This window comes from Electrona antarctica (assembly GCF_951216825.1).
Source record: "Electrona antarctica genome assembly, chromosome: 12".
Lineage (NCBI taxonomy): Eukaryota > Metazoa > Chordata > Actinopteri > Myctophiformes > Myctophidae > Electrona > Electrona antarctica.
In genome coordinates this window covers 31,044,639-31,068,440 of record NC_136793.1, presented here as the reverse complement: position 1 = coordinate 31,068,440, position 23,802 = coordinate 31,044,639, and the positions used below count along the sequence as shown (strand labels likewise).

The window sequence follows — 23,802 nt, the reverse complement described above, 5'->3', positions numbered from 1 at the left end:
TCTACAAGCTCACAGCGACGCGTTGTGAGCTTGTAGGTTTGCTATACTGTATACGCTTCCCTGCGCAGCGGATTGCGGGTGGTGCGGATTAATACATTGGATTAATTAATAATTGAGGTCGGATAACGGGCGATTATAATTATGCACACGCGGATTCGGGTGACAAAAAAGCTCATCCGCTGATCTCTAATTTGTAGCCTCATTTGCATATTTAAAAATGTAAAATTTGTAATACAATAAATCATTGTCTTCGTGTAAGTACTCAATTGGGGAAGTTTCATAGTGATAACAATCTAATCATAATTAACAGTCCAATTTTGGAGCTCTGGCTCATGGACTAAGAACCAAAAAGAACTGAACCGGTTCCCAATGGGAACCAACCGGTGGAAAAGGGGCCCCAGTGTCAATTATCTAATGTAATCCTGGGCGCTACACTTCCTCTGCCAACCTGGGGGGGGGCAGCGGACTGACCTCATGCTTCCTTCTATGCATGAGGAGTCCAAGCTGCTTCTTTTCACCTGACGACAGGGAGTTTCCCCGGCCGGACGTAGCGCATAAATGGTGCATTTATATAGCGCCTTTATCCAAGGCGCTTTACATAGATTGTGCATTACATTCACCCATTCACACACACATTCATACACCGATTGCGGCGGAAGCCTTGCAGGGTACCAATCAGCACATCGGGAGCAATTTGGGGTTCAGTGTCTTGCCCAAGGACACTTCGACATGTAGACAGGAGGAGCCGGGATTCGAACCGCCGACCCATGGATCATTGGACGACCTGCTCTACCTCTTGAGCCACAGTCGCATGGAAGGAACATGTTATTCCGACCAGTTCCTTTTCCCTCCCCCTGCCCCGGCTGGCCAGGGGGAGGTAGTTTAGAGACCAGGATTATTGCATGTGTAGTAGGGTACCTACCCTACTAGAGGACAAGGGGAGAACATGCAAACTCCACACAGAAAGGCCCTTTCGCCAACCCCGCCTCGGGTAGCGAATATTGTATTCATAGGAGACCATTTCAAAATTTGGCTTGTGATTGGTTGTCAGTGGGGTAGGGAGCGCTGTGCTGTGTTAATTTGGACTGCACACAAGTGGTTATGCCTAAACCTAATCCTAACTCTAGACCTAACCTCACAAAAACTATGCCTAAACCTAACCCTAACCTCACAAAAACTACTATATTGTCCAAAAAAGCACAAGTAAGTGACGCAAGAAGCGGTCCTCGACGCAAGCAGAGAAAAGTACCCCTGTCGTCTTTTGGCAGCAGAGAGCAAGAAGGCTTGAAAGAGGATGACACTTCCGCCGGCACATTGAGTTGTAAACGATCAGCATGGATAGATCACATTGAAAGTTAAACAGGACAACATTGTACAAGCTATGATAGTTGTGTATAATTTATAGTCTCCTAGTCCTACATGCTTCCATTTGGTGACCGTTTAAAGACGCGACCAACACGTACTATTACAAATGCTATCTGTGTTTTGGTTTGTTGACAAGCTAGCTTGCCAGATTCTGTGAGTGAAACAAGCGACCAGGTCTATCAAAACAAACCCAAAAGAAGCAACCAGTTTCACCACTTGAGCCCTATTACATCAGCTATTTACAAAATGAATCATGAAAGCAATTCCAAATAAGTAACTACACTTCAGAAATAATCCCAAACTAAAGCAATGGGCAACTATGGACATTAAGCTGTTACAGGAAAACTAGACCAAAGTCGCTTAAATTAAGCAGAACTGGCAACACTGCAAACAAGCACAGTCTATTATGTATATCATAGAACCTCAGGAGTTCTCCATCACAGTTTATGATGGCATAAATAGTGGTGTAGATAGTTGGTGGAATGGGGGCTTTTGACAACCAACCAACATGGCATCGAGATGCTCACTTGCAAATTGCTAGCCTGACACTCAGTCTGAATTTTCATTTCGTTTCACTTCATTATTCAGACTGAAAGCCCTCCCCAGCAGCAGTTTCTGGGATGGGCGTTGTCAAAGCGGCAGTCCTCTGCGATTGGTTCATACCAACCAATCAGAATAGTAGGAAAGCAGATGACGTTGTTGTCAATCATGAGGCTATGGCTAACCCGGTTGCTAACCAAACAAACACAGCCAACGAGTGCTACTAGCATGTAAACAAAAGCGGTAAAATATGTCGGATGATGATGTTTATAACACCTCCCGTTTCTGTAAAGAAACTATTTATCATACGTCGATTTAATAGCCAGATTGATACGGTCGTGAGTCACCGCAGTGGGGGCAGCCATGTTTGTTGTCTGACGCTGTCGAGTGAGGGGGCTGATGGCCTATCAGCTGCTGTGAACATATTTTCACAAGGAAGAAGGAAGGAAGAAGCCAAATTCCAATACCCAAAATCTCGGCCACTCGCTCACTCACACTCGGTCACTCCAGCATGGCAAATCATGATGAAATTGGTGACCTGCCGAAATATGTTACCATCTTGTGGACTTCATACAACTGCAATGATTTACATTCCGACACTGACATTATGTGACGTCTACACGATATTTCAGCAGGTCACCAATTTCACTGTAACACCACCATGCTGGAGTGAGCGAGTGGCCGAGATTTTGGGTATTGGAATTTGGCTATAAGCACTGGATACACTATGCATGGCAACGTAACGGATGGAGTGCATTGCGTGCGTTTATCTCACCCCAACGTAAGTGAAAACGGACTCTGTCCATGTCTTTCCTTGGCTACTAGGTAAAATGAGCGCACCCTAGGAAATGGTCTCCTTACAATATTCGCCCTCGGCTATGGGCACTGATGACGCGGAGGAGAGAACACGCCCCCATCGCCCCCAGCGGGAATCGAACCTAGGACATTCTAGCTGTGTGGCGACAGCACTATTTAATTCATATTCTTGTCTGTCACTGACGTCAATGTATTCTGTGGAACATCCAGTTCCAGTTTGCCTCCCAGTGCCTGACAGCCGAATCTGACCGCCGGAATTGATGGACCAAGAAAATGATGTTTCTGTCCTATCCTTCTTTACATAATCCTTGTGCTGATCCAATGAAACAAAGCTCAGGGAAATTAACTGGTACAAAAAACCTTCTGAAAACCTGGTACTACAGATTCAGACAAAACTAACTCCCACACAAATTCCAAGGACTGCCATGACAGCCTTCAACAAAAATCAGGCACATCCAGTCACAATAAGATGCATAAAAACTAGTACACACATTTGCATTCCTTATTCTTATTTTAGTACAGACTGGTCCAGAATGCTGCTGCACATGTACTGACAATAAGTTGGTTTTGACCTGATTGTGAGTTGTGACTAATGTAAATAATACAAAATGTTGTATTGTTTTCAAAACCTTCTTGGTGTTGCTAACTATGACACCCTAGCCATCCATATCTACTTATTCTCAATGGATCAAAGAGGTTATGCAATATCAAACTAGAGAAGATGAGATATTCTCTTTAAGGGTCCATACTAAGATTTATATCTGGCAACTCTTCCTGAAATTTGTTGAAAAAATGGAAGCAGAGAATGTAACCCCATAGTACAGACTACAGTATATATTCCCCTCACCCTTTGTGAAACTGAACAAACTAATCTAACTGCTTTCACAGTCCATCACTTTTAATTAAAAGATAGGAGTTTTAACACCTCTCCTGACATTCTGTGAATGTGTCTTGCTTCACGCTGTTTGCTCATGGTGCTTTTGGAAGTCATTCATCTTCACTTCACTCTGTCACTCTTGAGATAATCTCAATAAAGTATATATAAAAAGTGAAAAAAGCCTCGTGTCTATTTGTGGGTTTGAATCCACTGTGGTGCGTCAAGCATCGAATCTACACGAACATCAATTTACGATATTCAGACCACTGCCATCTGCTTGTTGGATAATCACTCAACTGCCCTGCAAACGTTTTGAATTTGCACATAAAGGAAGTAGCTCATAACAAGTCTACGGTGGATTTTTAAGAAAACTTAAAAACTTTACAGATTGAAAGAGGATAATTCAAGCGTTCCATACAGCTGCAATGTTGGTGAGTTTGACGTTATGTAATACAATTAGATAGGACTTTTCTGTTTGGATGAATGGGCTGTCTATGGGAAGTTGCACCTAGTTAGCACCTTGGCAGTATATCGTCAATTGGCCCGTGTTTGGGGAAGGAAGCCGGGCCGTTGAAAAAAACAAGTTCCTTCACTCGCATCGCACGCAGATTGGCTGTAGACACACAGTAATTTAACTTTGGGAGTGTAACCAAATGGACCCACTCGTTCATCGAAGAAGGCTCGGTTCATTATATTTATGATTCCTGCTATATCTACTACTTACTATATCATTCCCGGTGATCAGTTCAATTGGAACTGGATGAATAAAACCAACAGCCAAAACATTTCCAGGGTTCCGGACAACATCAACGCAGATTCAATGGCTGTCAGGACGCGATGCGGAGTCGGGGTGGGCGCGAAGGACGCTACAGTTACACGTACAGAAAATACCAGACGGCCGTTCGTGTCACCCTGTTCACGCAACTTCTCGTCTTTGCATTGAATTTGTATGTACAGTAATCGCACCACTCTAACTATTCAAGTCTGAATGCAGCTTTAGCCACTTACATGAATCCCTGCCTGTGTCCTCTCTTCTAGTCTAGTTTGCAAACAAAATACGGAAACAGGTCATAAAATGCCCATAAATAGCCTAATTAAAATGATTGGTAGGGACCTACTGTAGCCTCGTTCCCAGCCTTTACTCATCGGTTGGGACCAAACTCTATAGATTAATCCACAAAGGAGTGCCCTCAGCGCAGCCATAGCTGAGGTGTCCCATTAAAACGCAGTGTGACACATCAGCATTGATTGCCTACACCTGGCCTATAGGGCACCGCTCCACAGATTCGTCTATGCCTGTACAGGACAAGTTGTAGTTCAAACTTCCATTACCACTCAACTAATTACTATTCTCAGTAGTGGTGAGCATAGAACATGATTCTCAGGGGTAGATTTAACAGTTTATTATAAGCATAATGTCAAGAGTTATCTGTGTGCCCATAACACACAGCCTGTTATGGGTGGAAATAGGTAGCTTCAGAGAGTTAAAATGGATTAATCCATCAGCACACTGTTCTTTTTGTTCCACTAGTCCAGTCTTAGACTCCGCGTGACCAATCACCACATAATTAAGCACTTTCGTGACCAGCTCGTTTTGAAAAACCCAAGTGTTGTGACAAACTTTGCTCCAACAGCCTGCTTAGTCCAGAATTCACTAGCCTCTTGTTCACCAGATGAAGGCGTTCCACTGGTGCCATGTATGGCATTGGCCATGTATGGACAGCCTCACCTGGATCATATAGAGCTGGGCAATGCGGTACTCGTCCACACTCAAGGGCATGGGGATCCGGTACTCCTTGATCAGCATGGCGAATCTTTGAGGAAGTGGAGATGGGGGGAGAGGAGGACATCCACAAGGGGAAGAAATGGGAAGGAGAAATGAGAAGGAAGGAAGTAGGGACAGGGAATGGGATGGGAGGGAGAGGGGGAAGGGGGGCTCCTATGCGTGATCCGTCAAATCACCAGCTGAAGACCTCATCGATGGTGTCTGTGGGGAGTGAGGAAAAAAAAGACTATGGTAAGCAAATTGTGAATAAAAATAAAATATTCCACTTAAATTGCTAAGATATTAAATCCTAAACCCCTGTGACATTGTTATTTCATTTTTTAAATTCATACATTTATTTGGGAGGGACAGTGTATATTAATGAACACCACACATACAATGCCGTGTAAGTACACCAGATTTAGCAAGAATGCTAGTTTCCATCCGTAGTCATACAGAAAACAAGCAACAATATAAAAAGAGTACATATAAAGTAAACATTACTAAAAGGGTCAAAACAACTGTAAAAAAAGCTAAGTATTGTCCTAAAATACAGGACACTTAAGAAAACTAATTAGCCTATTTAAAAATGTTCACATGTTTGATTGTCCATGATCCATCCTTTTAGTTGGACCTTAAAAGATGAAAAGGATAGACACCCTCTTATGTTAGTGGGTAAATTGAGCTTCAACTGCAAAGGCCAATGCCCCCCATGGAGCCAAAATTGACCCATGCGGAAAACAAAAACAGTGCAGCAGTCAAACGTAAAGTATTCCCAGATGCTGTTCCATTCCAGTATAACAAAAAGAGAAGTCACATTCTAAAGGCTTACAGTTATACCCAGACAAAGCAGCACAGAAGGAGACAGAAGTAGTTGCTCAGGACATGGTGCTTGACATAATGTTATAAGGTCCAAGGCTTGGCTCAGAGGAAGACCATCAGTGCTGCGGCTCCATCCAGCGTCCTAGATTCCTACTGTAAAGATGGACTCTTATATATACACTAACGGTGGGGGAGTAGACCTGACCAGTTTCACAGAGAACACCCGTGCCTTACGACCAGTAACCCTGTCTCTCCCGACTCTTTAGCACCATCACATGGGGGGCTCACTCAGCATAAGAGGGATTACAATTCATCAGAGAGGGGAGCATTACATAACCTTCTAAGAACACCCTATATTTGCTTGCAACTTCACAAACAGCATTCCGTGGAATTATACACAGAGCTGTTTTGGAATCGCTGGGGTAGGGGTAGGTGTTGGTTATACATACACATAACACTCAATGTAGTGTGTGAGCTGGAGAGGCCCTTCTGTGACCTCTATAGGGAAATAATATCTAAAGCCAAATGTGGACAGAGCAAGGGAACCGTGTAAATGGCACACTGGGTGTGTCATTTAACCACAATGTCTTTCTTAAACCTTAACTCTAACCATGCAAATAATGCAGTAAGCATGGGTTAGATATGTCCGTTTGTGGTTGGTTGTGAAGGAATACTCCATGATCCATAACCAGAGACACTCGGTTAGGATGAATTACTCTAATCAAAGCCCAGTTGATAATACCTATCTCGGGATTGAGGGTGGGCCTGGAAGAAAACGGAACAGACCTGGCCGGCCCTGGCCCCTGACTGCCTGTGGTCATCCACTTTATGATTACATAGCATTGCTTAAGCCCAATGCGCTCTCTCCTCCCTCCACGCCATGGCAGAAACGGCACCCCCTCTCTTGGCGCACGGCCATCCCTTTTAATCACACTAATGACACTAATATTCCCACTGCGTCATTCAGCCGGATTGTTAGATTGGGGGGTGGGGGGCAGTGTCGCCATAGTGCCCAGGGTCCTCAACCTGTCAAGGGCTTGCCCACAGTCACTCTACTCCAGACACACTCATCTAATGAGGTAAGCTCAGGGATGAACACAGGGTCCACCCAGTTCCTCAAGCATGCTGAGAGACCATGGAGTGTGACAGTTTAGGGTTGGCTGCACAGTGTTCCGTTTCTCTTCCCTTCTTTAAAGCATTTTCTAAAAAAAAAAGGAATATATACTGTACATTGTTATACGGTACAAACAGAACAACACATTGACAAAATCAGAGCGGGACACCATGTTCTGCTTAAAATAACCACGCTCTCGTCTCGGGAGGCCAGAGTTAAAACTAGGCTAGCTGGAGATGCCATGGAGTGGAGGCTGGGGTCCAGGAGGAGTCTGAAGGGCTTCTACAGGTTAAACCAGTGGTTCCCAAACTTTTTAGCTTGAGGCCCAAAAGATGAATTTGATTTCTCCCCGCGACCCAAACTATAGTGAAAAAAATCACGTAAATGTGAGTGACCATAGTAACCATGCTCATTTTTTTTGGTACGAACACGGGTACACAGGTACAAAGCTAGTTGTTGGAGTGGTTTAACCAGATCTGCTATTTTCACTACTTCTTAAAAGTATTTTCCCCCTCTAATTAATGGAATTCTTTCCTCTTTTTGTTTCACAGAATTCTTTTTGAAAAACATCTGAAATTTTGAATGTTTGGAAATATAAAAAATTACACTCATGTGAAGTGAGGGGTGCTCTTATCATCATACATCACATTCCGTGCTCAGCCAATCAAATCATCATATTCCGTGCTACACACAAAAACTAAATGTAGGAAACTAAACAATAAGGCTACATAGGCTATGGGTCCCAAGTCCAACCCACTGAGACGGTACTGTAGGAGGTTAGGGAGGGAAGGTTAGTAGGTTACACTACTAAATCTGTTGCTGCAGAAAACAACAAAGCACTGAGAGCATGCATTTCTGATTTAAGTCAACCAAGTAAAATACGGCTGCCCCATCATAAAAGTCATTCAATGTGACATGGCAAGGACAAGACTTTTACTGGATGTCTATTAAACAAATCAAACAATTACAATCTGATTGTCAACCAAATAATTGTCAGAGTTGTAGTTAAGACAATCTCAAAAGTGAGAGAATGGGGAGAAAGAAATGGAAAGCAACAAGGAGACAAAAGGGTGAAAGAATAGGACAATGGAGGAATGAGAGAAACTCAGGAGGAGTGAGACAGAGAGAGAGAGAAGGCTGGTACACTGTCAAGGCATGACTCTATCAGTCTAGTACATGTAACCGGATCGGCGGATCCTGGGGGTTGTTGATGCTGCGGAGCGAGATACTGTAATATACATGTGAATTATATACCCTGTTTTAACAGTTAATTTCAATTATATATTTTAGTCTTCACTATAATAAGGTGTGAGAAACAAAACTAATATATCAACCCTTTTAGTGCTCAGAAAAAACATGACGTTAGTCCTCACTCATCACTTCTCCAACTTCCCTAGTTCCCTCTCTCATCTATGTCTGTCTGTCCCTAGTTCAACTCATGTACCACCACCAGCCACAAGCAACAACTGACACACCCAAACTGCCTCTGACAAATTCCATCTGTAATCCATCTGGTGGTTGTAAATAGTGTCAGGTAACTTGTGACTTAGCCTGATACAGTAACTTAAGCACAGTGGTCAAAAACAGCATGGTCAAGCTTGGGGTTAGACTGTTAATTTCTCTAAATATAATGTAAATTCATGTGACCTTTCACATAAAACAAAAAACATAAAACTATTTAGGGGAATGTTCCTTCCTTATCCAGAAATGTAATCATGGTTTAATCATTTTAAAGTTACATCATGCCATACAAAGATCTCTCTTAATGCCGCTGTAGAATGTACACAAGAATGTCCAGTGACTGTGTCACTGTAATTTATAGTTCGTTTTGGGGAAAATATTTCTCTGTTTTCCAGTTGAGCAATCAATTATTTTCATCCAGCAATGCGGTCAAAAGTATGAATTACAGATGCTATGTGGACAGAACAGAACCTGCTGCCATGAATCTACCACCAGCAACCTAGAGAGAGCGCTGGCACCATGTTTGACCTAGAAAGAAACCACACTCACACACAACCTAAAAATAGCCTGGTCACAATAATCCTACCATACGTAAGCAGAGTGCCTGACGTTGTGCGTTCAGAGAATATGCCCATTCCCCTCTAAAAATACAGCCTCTGCTACCCCGTGAGTAGTGACGCAATAGCTGTACACAGTGCACATGCCACAGCACAGCGATCTGGAACCTGAAGGCTTTGCTCCTGCAGACACATTTTTACTTACCAATGTCTGCATGATACATTAAAGGGGGAGAGGTAACACATGACTAGTACATGACTTGTACCTCTGCCTACCACACTTAATCACAGACGCGTTGCTTTCATCATTTGAAGAATAACGAAATTAGCAGATCTACAAGCTAACAATGCATCTCAATGTGACATGCTGTGAGCTTATAGATCTATTTTTTTTTTGCTATTCTTAGGTTTCGTCTATAATTGCATGCCAAAACGATGGACACCAGAGTGAAAGGGGTTAAACTGGCAGTCATCTGTAGTTAAGTGGGGACTATGTTGAGTAAGTCATGGCTTCCTCACCCATGGCCATTTCACTGTGGTGCAAGTCTGCCTGAGGCAACAAGAGAGTAATTTACAGTACACTCAGTGGTGTCACAGTCAGCATTTATTAATTTTAATTTGAGGCTAGGGTACACTAACACTAAATATAATACAATACTGTAGTGTAGATGCAACCATTTTCTAAAACTGCACAGCAGTGATTGATGTACTAGCCCCAGTGTGCTTTATATTAATAGAGAAAATCATTCAAAAAGGTCCACATTAACATAATGTACCACATGAACCGGCAAGGTGCCATCTGTAATTATCTGTCAATCTAGTAAATAGCATCACATTTATATGTACATTTTCCAGTTTCAAACCAAATCTTTCCTAGATTCTATGAGTAGCACTGTTATTATTCAAACGCTTCTCATTTTGGTTTGTCTAAAAGGCTGTATACACTATATACAGCCTTATAGTGTGCGAGTGGGTGCCGGCTGACTGGTTCTTGGAGAACCAGTCAGAAGTTAATCCTGGGAGGTAGGTGTTGGCTCACAGGAGGCGTTTTCCTAGAGTCCACATTGGTGGCATGCGTTTAAATTTAGCCGTATCCACTTCTCAGAGTGGCACTACATTCAGGAGTTGCCCAGGAGATTGTAACACCCCCAGAGGAGCAGGAAGGAGGGCAGGGGTTCCCTCATTACAGACTGACCAATAGGCTGGCCAAAAATAAGATCCCTTCAAAATACAAATGGAAAATACTAGACCGTGGTCTGCCAAAAATACCACATATCGTTTTCACACAACTTTGCCTTGACATTGCAGAAGCAGCTCTAGCTATGACAACCACTACAAACACAGCCTATGTCTGTGATGAGAACCCATGATTGGCTTTCTGGGCTTATCCTTCGATCCTGTTAAAATGTCAAAAGGCTTAAGACAATCTTGTCTGGCCTGGGATGTGTGTGATCTGCGGTCACAGGGGGGGTGCTTTCCATCCCTCTGCTATGAAGAGCTCATGCAGCTTAATGCCCACAAACGCTTGTTCTATCAATAACCTTATCAATTAAAAATGCATGCAGATACAACCTTTATCATCCAATCCATCCAGGATGTTATTTTAATGTAGCAACTGTATTTACACACAAATGTAAGTGACGAGTGAAGAGGATTGAGGAAGCACAAATGTACCTATATTTACTGTATTCTTTCTGTAATATGGACGCAGCATCGAACCTGCATACTCTAGATATTTTCAGGTCAAGTGGAGTAATGATGTGTACTGTAGATAACCACACCAAACTGCCATGTAGGCCAGCTGTACATGGCATTACTACAGTACCAATAGGAAGATGGCGATGCACATAACAATACCAAATCCCTCTGATGAGGCCTTTGTATTTCAAGCCCCTATGACCCAAGTTCCTCTACAGGCCAGAAAATAGGATACACAACTGGCCCTTGTACTCATCATTGTGCTACAAAAGGAAAAGCTAAAAATACTCTCCACCCTGTGAGCAGCAGCTCTTCCATCTTCCTCCTCCACTTTCTCACATAGCCCTGAAAGTCAAAGCCGTTTCTAAAAATGACTAATTTACAGAGTCTGAAAAGGACAAAGCACAGTAACAATAGCCAAAGTGACTTAGATTTAGAAAACGTTAATGTCCTCCAAGAGACATCAGAGCAAAGCACCATGCAGTGGCAATTGATATTAATCATACGCAAATTGTTTATAATCCACTGCCTTCATTTTTGAGTGGTGCAAACCACTCCAACAACTGGCTTTGTACCCGTGTACCCGTGTACCCGTGTTTGTTTGTACCAAAAAAACGAGCATGGTTGCTATGGTTAGCAACCAAAGAAACGAGCATGGTTGCTATGGTTAGCAACCAAAAGAACGAGCATGGTTGCTATGGTTAGTATGAGACGTCACTGACATCACAGATATCACGTCAGAGTGAATCAATCTCTATATAATCAATCTTTATAGAGAGTACTTATGACACAGATGCTTTCCTGGTTCTAATGTACAGTAACAATAAATTTGTAGTTGCACCACTCAGTTCACACGGGTGTGATTTTATTTGGTCTATGAATACCCATGAAAACTTTGAGTTCTGATTGGTTGCCTTTCTATGCAACCCATAGAGGGGGGGACGCAACCAGACACTTTTAATGCCATAGTCGAAACGGTCACTCCCCGTTTTTACTACCCAGTTTTTCACCAGTGAGGGGAGGGAGGGGCTAGCCCACACCGTTCCCGCGCCGCAGTCAGCGCACACAGAGGTCAAGGCAGACGGCTGTGGAACGTGAACTTGTGAAGCACAACGTGTTGAAAGAAACAGGGAGTGTGTGCGCAGAGTTTGGCGCACACACACACACACACACACACACACACACACACACACACACACACACACACACACACACACACACACACACACACACACACACACACACACACACACACACACACACACACACACACACACACACACACACACACACACACACACACACACACACACACACGGGGAGGGCATAGTGACACGTTCGGTAGAATTTGGGCTTATTTGGGCGCCATCTTTATGCCTACATGTAGGCTAGTAGGATGCTAGGCTACTTGGCTGCCAGTCTGTAGTTCGTAAGTTTTACTATCTCTACTATCTTTGACTCTTCTACTCTATGGCTCTGGATCGACGGTGGTATTATTATTGTTCGCGAAAATGTTCAGGTGTTCTGATCTGTTAGCCGCCTCCCCTCCCCTCACGTCAAAACAGTTCTCAATGTTTACATCTTATTTGACGAGAAGACATGTGGACATATCCTTACGGAACCAGGGAGAGGGGGAAACACACCATGAGAGTGATGACTCCGAGTGATCAGTGAAACATGTGTTCTCTCCGCAGTAAATACATAATCTGTCTGTATGCAATCTGACCATTATTATTTTGATTACACTGTCATGCTCTATTGTGGACAGGTAGAGAGCATGTGTTTGGGAATGTTGCTGAAGGTTGTTATTTTGTCAGCCGACACCCAAATCAAAGAAACCATACAGCGTGTATTTAATTATTTGATATCGCCGACAGTCAACGCACTGCAAGGCTACAATGGACGCATAATGCTGACGGCCCGCGGTGGAATGGACAAATTAGAGTATAACTAGAAAAAGTGCCCTTCTGGGCACAGGTCTCCACCAGGAGGATAGGACTGTGTGTGATGTTTGGCAAAATGTTTAGGAGTAATATAAACATGTTTTTTTGTAACAATTTTCTTCATTTTGTTGAGGAAATGCAGAGCCAGATCACTCATAGCATCTCTGAGGATAGAATTTTGGATGAGCAGGACATGTGCAGCATTTTGAAAACTCCTGAAAACTTTAGAAGGCAATGTTAGCCAATCAGTGTACAATCTGAGAAATCCAACAGACTCGTCTTGATCACATGACTACAGAGATCGTGTGTACCGATTTGCGTGATATTTGGATGAAATCTGTGCGACTAACATAAGAAATGTGTTTAGCAGAAATCGGCCTCATGGTGGCGCTATAACCGGCAGATGTGGAGGGATGCAGGGAAAATGTTTTTCCATGGCCTCTAGGGAGTGCGCATACATACGTTGTATACAGATTGATGCAGTTATAGCTAAAAACAGGAATTGGCCTGTTATAGTGCCACCATGAGGCCGATTTGGAAAATAATGAGTGGCATGTCGTCCTCGGCCTAGTGGAAATGTGCGTGTATAATTTCACGGAAATTGCACACTGTTTTTGTGATTTGTGGCATTTTGTTCGAAACGGACCATTCATGTGAGCTTTGGAAGCCAATATTAGCCAATCAGGATGGAAGATGGGAAATGGTGCAAATCCGTGTTGATCACATGACTATGTAGATAGTGTATACCGAATTGTGTGATGTATGGATAAAATGTGTACGGGTAATCTACAGAAATGTGTTTTGCCTAAATCGGCCTCATGGTGGCGCTATAACAGGCCGTTGAGGAATATTTGGGGCAGAGGTTCATCGTTGGCATCCATGGAGTGTGTGTGCACAGTTTGGCATGGATCGGGCCAACGGTACCGGAGATTAGCTGATAACGGACGGACGGAAGGAAGGAAGGAAGGACGGACGGACACACGGACGGAGTGCAAAACATACTCTCTCCCCATGCCTTCGGCCTGGTGGAGACAAAAACGGACAGGGCAGACCCATTACTGTTGCGGATCAAGGTTATGTTATTTTGTCATCTGACACCCAAACCATACAGTGTTTATTTAATTTTAGATCTACAATAGTATGTCTCCACAGTGAGGCTGGGAAATATAGCCTAGCAGCCTACTACTATAGCCTACTGGTAGGCAGGAAAATGGCAACCAGAATAACCTGTTCGGAGTGAAACTCCTCCCTATGCACTGGCCCTATTAGTTTGTAGAGACCAGCTCTGAGATCTGTGATTGGTTTCTAGAGCCAACTCCCAGCTTTGTGATTGGTTTGTAGAGACCAGCTCCCACTGATTAGAGTGAATGCAGAGAGCTTTGCAGCCCATCATTTGTGTATGGGGCATATGGTGACATATTTCCACCTGAAATACAAGATTAGATGACCTTATTTGCAAATTAAACTTGAATTAATCAGTGAAGTGCTGGGGTTAAATGAGAGCTGCCATCACTGTCTTTCTGCCTGGTTAGCTTGCTCTGGCAGAATCAACTGCAGAGAACAGTCTTATGTAACGCAGCCAGCAGAAGAAAGATAAATTATTATCCGCACCACCATTTTGTCAATACTTTTACTAATTCAAGCTGTGAACTTGCCTCAGAGCAGAAGATCATAATAGAGATAGACAAGCTACAAAATCTGCACCTGCATGAAGGGTTTTCAGCAACAAGAAGCTGCTTAAAGCCACCTTGCCACTGTGGAGCCTGTAACTTGTCAGGAATGCCTCAGAATCTTGCCAACTCAGCTTTGAATAAATTACATTTACTCAAAACTGGCTATTATGTGGGAGATTAAGCCATGTCTCTGGCGGGTCTGATGCCACTAACTGTTTGTGTTATTTCGCCAAGATATACAAGTCTGAATAATTGTGATTAATTTGCTACAACTCTGCCATCAGCAAACTAACTGTTGATATCTACTGTATGTGTGTGCTGTTGTATTACACCTTTAGTTTGGAAATAAAAATAATTCTGATAGCCAGAGTGGGAAACAGTTCCCAAGAAAGATATTGGGGAACACCACACAGTTGGTAATGTCCGTGGCTGACTGTATGTAATGTGGAAGTAAGCATGCCATGCTAAGATATACAATAAAATGCCAATTGGAACAAGCAGCAACTAAACAATGAAGCAAAACTACAACTACATAAGCTCTTTAGTTTACTTTACATAAACAAAAGACTACGGGAAAATATTTACACATTACATTATTTACAAGTTATTTGTATCCTTTTTTTAATGGGGTCAACTGCTACTTTGAGGTCGTATTTTCTACTTAACCATTGGCCACTCCCCTTTCTTTATTCCAGTTATAGTTGATTTTCATTCAGCATACGGTTTTCATTTTTCTACATTGCATTTCATACACTATATTTATGCATGTTGAGTACTGGTGTTTGTAGTTTTGTTTTGTATCTGTATTTGTTTTGTTTTATTTTGTCTGTTGTCTGTTCTTCTACATTCTACAATTTGAACATTTCAATAAAAATATTTGAATAATAATAATGGGGTCAATGGAAATATGCAAGTCATAGTACATAACAAAATAAAACCTAAGCTGCAGTGATGTTTCCCAGGGTCTGTCTCTAGGGTATTCACTTAATCATATCAGTCCAGATAATAGTATGGCAGTCACCCTTAATTAGTTAATGTGAAATAAAATTGTGGGTATATTTTTATAAAACATGTTTTTGAGCCCTAAGGCCTAAACCCTTTCCCTATTTCTCCATTGCTGCTTTAACAGGGGGTTACCATGGAGACACATTGGTTACCAAGATGGAAGCAGACTGACGAAGAGAATGGAGACCAGACGTTAGCAGGACTGATATCTCTTTCTCCTGTCTCTCTACCTTCAACTTCCTAGTTCCTACTGTCATGCTCATCACCAAGCCACTGTGTGTTGGGCTTTCTGGTTATGGCAGGATACCTGTAGTGTAGAATCTAGATAACAGACTTCTTCCAAGCACAATCCTAAATACAGGCCAGGACTTGCTTCTGTTCTGAAATTCTTAGATAAAACCAGTGTTGGATATGCTAACCACAATACAATGACAGGCCTAACTATAATGGGAATGGCCATATTTTACAAAAGCAACTTAACTTTAGTGATCATATGAACAAAGTAATAAACCATCCATCCACCTTCAATCGCTTATCCAAAGTTGGGCATTTTTCATTGTCCAAACATTTCTCTTTGTTTGTGTGATCCCCTGTACCGTCCGTTCCAAACATTGCCTCCCATGCTTTTAACTGTGAGACCTCTTGTGGCAGCCTGAATGACCCAGCTTCCGCTTCCGGCTAAACCCTTCGAAATAAAAGTTTAGCCTTCTTGGGGTCCGTTCCAATAAAGGTCTGTGTGTGTCCCTGTCTGTCTGTTTAGAGTACTACCTACCTACGACCCCTGCAGATGATTTTCAGTCGCATTCGGGTCACACACTGTTGAGCAGCCTTCACACTAAGCAGACATCTAATTGGGGTAGCATTCAGGCCACACACACACACACACACACACACACACACACACACACACACACACACACACACACACACACACACACACACACACACACACACACACACACACACACACACACACACACACACACACACACACACACACACACACACACACACTAACCCATTGACCGCGCAACCCATTGAACCCTTCATGTGCTCTTAAAACTGAGAAAAAACTAAAACAAAATGAGATACTGACTGACAATGGGGAGAGTTAGCAATAGAATGTTAGACATGGGCTATCACCTTTTGCGTGAAGTTATATTTTCAAAATATGTAGAGGAGCAGGCACCCTTAGGATTTCCCCAGGATTTCCCCAGGACCCCCCCCCCCCCCCCCCACATACACACAAAGAACATTGAATGGCGATGAAGGAAGACCTCCATGACACGGAAGTCCTTGGTAAAAGGAGGGCATAATGCAGAGACTTCCAATAGCAGCCTGCCAGGGGTGGGGGGTTTAGCATCTGACAGAGACTATTTTTAGACGTGGGGAAATCAGGCGTCTGCGGCCAGTGGAAAAGAACGAGTCGCGTGGGTAAAGTGACAAGGAGCAGCGCTGTCGCTTTCATTTTACATGAACGCAGTGAGTCAGAGCGTGCTGACAGACAGAGACAGTGTAAGGCTGTGAGAGTGGTGGGGGGATGGAGGTACAGAGCAACACAAACAAAGTGAGCAGCATATACAGCCCGATACTGCACATTGACACAAACTAACCAACAATTAGTGTTTGCACACAAGATGCAAATAAGAGAATTTGACTAAGCAACACTTCCGCATGTTACTTGGGTGGGCAACATTTCTAATTCAAAGCAGACAATGGCCTTCTGCTTATTAGATTAGCCAGTCCAACCTACTGGGGATTTAGAACTTTATTTAATTTGAGCAGATATTGCATTTTTCCACCTTAATAACCAGACACATCACTGTAGCGGAGGCCATGTGTCCCAGAGTTCCTGTGTTTCTACTAAACACACACACACGCACACTCCCCTGTTTCTTCTCTCCTTGTGCCCATCGGCCTTATAGAATTATATGACATATCCATTCCCCAAATAGGATGCAGTGCAGTGTGCACACACACTCTTCCATGAACTTTTGCAGTCCAACACACCTACTGTATGCAGGACAAGCGGTGCCTGTAGGGAAGAGGACAAGGTGCAGACCCGCACAAACACTTACTCTTCTTCCTTTTTCCATTTGCCAGTCCACCATGTGGGAGCATTAGCAGCAATGTGTCATTAATCACCTGGCTCATCAGGGATGCGTGGGGACAGGTTGTACTGATGTAGTCCCCACCAACGGATCAACATCAGCATCTCAGGTTTTTCTAAAGGAGCTGAGGTAGCAGGACTGTGGTGGGGGCTGTAGGTATTGGGGTGTAGCCTAATTGGGGTGTGCATACAGTACTAACTCACTCACTCTGACACACACACACATGCAATATGCTTGCTCAATTGGAGTAGTATGTCGTTCATTTTTTATTACACTACGATTATTCAAATCTAATACAACTGAAAACAAGGACAAAAAAGTAGAATGTGTGGATAAAAAAAAAATCACACCCGTGTGAACTGAGTGGTGCAACTACTCAGTGACGTCACATACTGACCATAGCGACCATGCTTGTTTTTTTGGTTGCTAACCATAGCAACCATGCTCGTTTTTTTGGTACGAACAAACACGGGTACACGGGTACAAAGCCAGTTGTTGGAGTGGTTTGCACCACTCAAGATACAAGCAAACATAATCACCAATAATTCATCATCAGCCATGTTTTCTTTGCTGGTGAAGGGATACACGGCTGAAACTATATTGTAGTGGGGGTACAGTCGTAAAGAACGCTTTGAGAACCACTGACAAAATAGGTTAGTTTTACCTAAAAGAAGTCCTTCTTCTTACTGTTTGCTTATGCAAACAGAATTGTGAGAGGAAAACATTTTCATATATAAGAAAATTGCATACTAGTCGTCATGAGGAACATTCAGCTAAGCATTAATACAACAGCCTAGACCAGGAGAAGTGGGGTCTGGGGATTTCAGTTTCAGATGCTTCCCCTCCCAAATGAGGGGGGCATACATTAGTCCAACGTACCAATAGTCCGACATACTGTACATGGCCGGTTAAGACTAACCCATGGCTTCCGTGTGCGGTTAGGGTTAGGGGTAGTAATGTAAGACGCCAGACTAACGCCACACACCCTCAAATGAGTAGTAGAAAACTAGAAATTCTAGCTTTTTAGTCCTATACAATTCATATTAATGAATATAGTTTAAAAATATATATATTAAAACACTTCACCCCAAGCCAAAGTACCAACATTGTATACGGTATATCAGGCTATTATCAGGGCATTTTCTGTTGCCTGGGTGATGATTTGTTAATCACATCAGCCATTTAGTCACAAAGACAACAGTCAAATTGCATTTGATCAATTCAGCAACTGTGGCAGCCATGTTTGACATGCTGAGATCCACCTGCGCAAGGACGCACGGTTACAGCTCAGTGGGCTTTAGCTTGCGCTGGTTGTCCGGATACTGCCGTTATCATCTCCTCTAGGGCTTCAATTAACATCCTCTCCGCCCTTTTATCACTCCCCTCACATAGGGAAAAAAAGGCTGGGCTTGAGATAATGTGTGATATCAAGAGACAATAATTATCTGTGCTTTCAAATTATTTGTGACCAAATTTAACTGAGAGACTGCCATTGGATTTTTTTTAATTTTCGTTTTAGCAGGGAATCATAGCTTCAAATTGACGTATTGGTTGTTCAGTTTGACCCACCAGTTTTGGAGATATGGCTTATAGAGTAATGTCTTGCAGAGAAACAACGAGTTGAGAAAACAGGCTTGAAAGGTTAACTTCTGTGGAGCTACATGTTACATGTTTAAGCATTTATTTCATATTTACATGTCGATTTCAGCTCTGACACTTATTTCAGACATGCTCTAGTATGTGCTATTAACTCATTTTGGGGAAAAGGGGTTTTTCTCCTCCAGTGAAAAGCTGGAATTTGCGAGATGGCAGTCTCTCAGTCAAATCTGGTCACATTTTATTGTCCATCGCACAACTGTGTTCTTGTGACATGTTGTCAGTAAGCAACGTCATCGTACTATGGCATATACATTTTGTTTTACTGATAGCCCAGGGCAATTAACTCTCAAATAGGGAAACTTTCTTTCAAAGTGCCAAACCTTTTCAAATGGGCATAGCAGTAGGGCTGGGCGATATGGATTTTTTTGTTATCGCAGTAATAAATCACTGTTTAACTACAGTATGTCGATATCGTGGTATTAAGCGATACCTACAAATTCTTTGTCTTGACTGAAATAAAAATAAATATATATAATGATCTTTATAATAATAATATATAATGGGCGGCCTGCTCACTCCTCTTGCATTGAAGGAAGCATGAGCTCAGTTCGGGGCTCTCCCCGGGTTGCCAAAGGGAGTGTAGCGACGAGGATTACAGCTTAGGAAATTGACAATGGCACCGGATGAAAAATGGGTTACAATATCGTGGGATGAAAATGTAAATATAAAAACGAAATTGCGGTTACGAACTCAATACCCCGGTATGCCTTACACACAACCACGGTATTGCGGTTATAACACCCAGCCCTACATAGTGGTCGGATTGGCAAAATGCAAGCACTCGATTCCTAATGAACCTGGTCGATTTGACTTGTGTGTGCCATCAAAACTGTGGGAAGAGTAGCGTGTCAACGTTTTGGGGTTGCTCTATAATAGTCACCCAAGTAGTATTATACTATGCCCCTACGGACAACCACGCTAATTATTAACTGTAAGAAAATGGTCCTGGGAGAAGAAAAAATGAGCAAAGGCCAATCAGTGTAATACTAATTCATGTAATATAAGGAATACAACCTCAATAAAGCATATCCATCTACTATATAAAGTAAAGTAATGCAACCTCACTCTACTACTGTATAAAAGTAGTAAAGGAGGCCTGATGGTATTTTAACAGTTTAACAACTGTAGTTTAGATCCACTTAATGAGTTCTCTCTCTGGTGGTATCCACCTCATCTTATCAGTTGGCCCATGACACAAATTGTACTACCTCTTCATGTTGGAGGGGGTGGGGGACTCTGTGTAACGCAGTAGAAAATAGATCAGGAAGAACAAGTGGCTCTTCTAGATCTCCTTCTGTTCACCACATTGCACTCAATACACAGTGAGAGATTCAACACCTCTGTGCCAAAAATACACACTACAATAGAGGGCATGCATGAAGTGAATGGCAAAGTGAATTTAATGTTGTTTAACATCATTTAATGCAATCAGATAGGACTTTTCTGTTTGGATGTATGGGCTGTCAAGGACAGAAAGTAGTTTTTTCCCCACTCAGTAGGCGTTCCCGCATAACTTCCGGGTATGATGATGTCACGTGCATACCCTCTATAGAGGTCCTCCAGGTTATGATGTCGTTAACAAAATGTATTAATACACACACACACACACACACACACAATGTTCTAACAAGGTCAAATTTGAGATACAGTAGGGTTTCTCATTAAGGTAGTCTAGGTAATGTACAGTATTGTGTCCTAATGGCATGCTTTCTCTGTGAACGGAGTACGTTCTTTTTTACTGTATAGTTTGTATAGCAATCAGCAAAACCTGCAGTAAGCAGCCACAGATGACAAAACAAAGTTAACTGACAGGAAGTGTGCCATGTTTTGTTTCCTGCGCTGAAAATGTGATTATGCAATTGCTACAGGTGTCATTTGTCTTCTTGACAGCTGAAGGCCAAAACCTAATTTATACAAAATAATTATTTTGGTTTTTTGCTGAAAACCTACATTTTCTTAGAGATATGTTAGGCTCAACATACATACAGTATAGACTAGTATACAGATTATTATCACAATGTATTTTAGTCAATTGTGACCAATGATCAATAATATATATATTTTTTAAAAAGATTAGCAAGATTCCATTCCACATACAAAAATAGCATAGGTCATCAATTCTCTCCCTCCCTTCGTTTATATGATGTGATGTACAGGGATGCACACGCAGATTAGACACACCAACGGACCGACATGCGGAAACAACTGTCGGACATGCGGTCGCACATGTGCTGCTCCATGCTTGCGGTTAGGTTAGGGTTTGAGGTAGGTTGTCGGTCTAATGATCTCTGTTACACTAGATTATTGCAAAACACACCATGCCAGTATAGATTTAAAAAGCTATCCCATTTAAACCACCCCATCACTGCCCTCCTGTAGAACAAGTACAACCCTCTAGTATTAAGATCCTTCCTGGTGTTTAATAATAATAACCCAGAAACAAGTCTGAGTTGATAAGACTGCACAAATAGTAGACTTAAGGCCTATTCGTAGTCCTGTTTTCGGTGAAGAGGTGGTTAGTAAAAATGTGAGATGTGTTGTGTGAGGCAGCAGTGACCACCGCGGAGTGAAGTCATGTTGTAGTTTTCAGTGGTCAGCTCTTCACCGAAAACTGGACTATGATAGGCCTTTAGTGGAGCATCCCTGTCTGTTGATATGCAGTATCAATCGAGTTTCATATTTTAGTGACATTCAGGGTGCAAAGAGGTGCACTGTAATAACTACATACTGTGAATGTTGTTTTAATGTGACTTTTCAGAGATCTAATTTTGGTATGTCAATGCACCCAACATTTTTAGGTTTTTAGTAGTCTCACATAGCCAGACAACTATTCCACAATCTCTGAATGCTATATAGAGTCTGGAGCATGCTATATATGCTTAGATGATTTCTATTTATATTAGGATACATTTTCACGACTGTAAAGACAAAACGAAAGTGGGGAGGAGTCTCCACTTTCATCCACGTCCGGTTTATATTTGACTCATGAGAGCTTCCTTTGCTCCAGACTGTATGAGAGCTTCCTTTGCTCCAGACTGTATGACGGAAGCATTTGAAAATTGCGAGAGGCAACAGTCTGGCAACGCGAGACTAGGTTTTTAGAAGTATCACAGGAAGTGGAATTCTATACTCAGAACAGGGGCTAGTGCATACTCCCGTAGTAAAAAATGCCTTTGGCTAAAAAATAAATCCAAACTATTTGTTTAAGGAGAGACAGAAAGAATGCCAATTACATGTAGATGAGAGGGGTTTTTGTCACAAGTCCCAGAGAGTTTGCCTACAGGTTGCAACAGTTTAACATGTACTCTAGATTTTGTCCAATAGTCAACACTCAGACGAAAGGACAGAGCACCACAAGGTTCTATAGCAGGCTGTCAAAGCCCTGCCCACATAAAGAAGCTACATCACAAACAGGAAAATTGAATATTTATAAGACACCGAGTAATAGGCGGATCCTCTGGTTATGTCAGAAACTAATTATACACGTCCCCCATGCAAAACCTGTTAGGCATATGTCAGTGGAAGTGCAATGATCAAATTCAAGGTAAGTAAATGACATATAAGTAACAGCAACGGTCAAAGCCTCTATAGAGCGTTGCAGTCAGAACGACGAGGGCACCAGAAGAGAATTTCCCATTCATTTTTCCATAGACGTTTCAAAAACAATTTATTTAAAGACCTTCCCGGGGCCCTCAAAGGGGGCGGGACAGGCCAGAGAATATTGTGAAATTGATTACTATATAAATCAATACTTTTCAGCTTGTCATCTGCCCATGTGTCACCAGGGCACACATCTGGTTGAAGAACATGTAGCAATAATAATTTTATGACACATGATATCATATCCTGTGACTCAGACTTTAAGACAGCAATAGTTGAAATCTGCAATATAGTGAGGTAGCTTAGAGCCATATTTTAGAAAAATGTGGACACGGCGGACAAAAGCACCAAATTGTTTCCACATGCTCTCCATAACCATACGTTTATTTTTGGAAGGGGGGCCACGTCATCAAGATGTCAGAAGGCGGCCATCTTGGCGTTCAAAGATGGCCACCATGTAATATCTATAAGTGCCACTATCACGGCTTCTAAGCCACTAAGGTGACATTCACACCAGAGAGCTTTGCTGCGATTAAAACGAATCCTGCTGCGCATTGTCAGAAAGTGCACTTGGTTTAGCAGGTGTGAAAGCTCATTCGAAATCTAATGCGTATCAAAGAACCGCATTCTACTCCGAGCAAAAACGGGGGTTTCACTTCGCTTCCAATCGCACTAGATTACGATTCAGTGCGTGGCTGCGTGCGTATAGAGAGAGAGAGAGCGAGAGAGAGAGAGGGGTGGGTCCAGTCCCAGACGGCACGACACATGCACGTTATGAGTATAATTTGAATCAATT

General features: G+C 42.5%; 1 protein-coding gene across 9 annotated transcripts in view; it reads right to left on the bottom strand.

Moving 5' to 3' along the window:
* Positions 1–23,802, bottom strand: part of LOC306934193 (membrane-associated phosphatidylinositol transfer protein 2-like) — a 64,741-nt gene that overhangs the window by 31,711 nt on the left and 9,228 nt on the right. For all 9 annotated transcript variants that reach the window (XM_079516717.1, XM_079516716.1, XM_079516715.1 and 6 more), the window contains one exon: positions 5,328–5,585. In XM_079516717.1, the coding sequence (XP_079372843.1) occupies positions 5,328–5,405 (78 nt within the window). In that variant the 5' untranslated portion in view covers positions 5,406–5,585. The remainder of the gene's footprint in view (positions 1–5,327; positions 5,586–23,802) is intronic.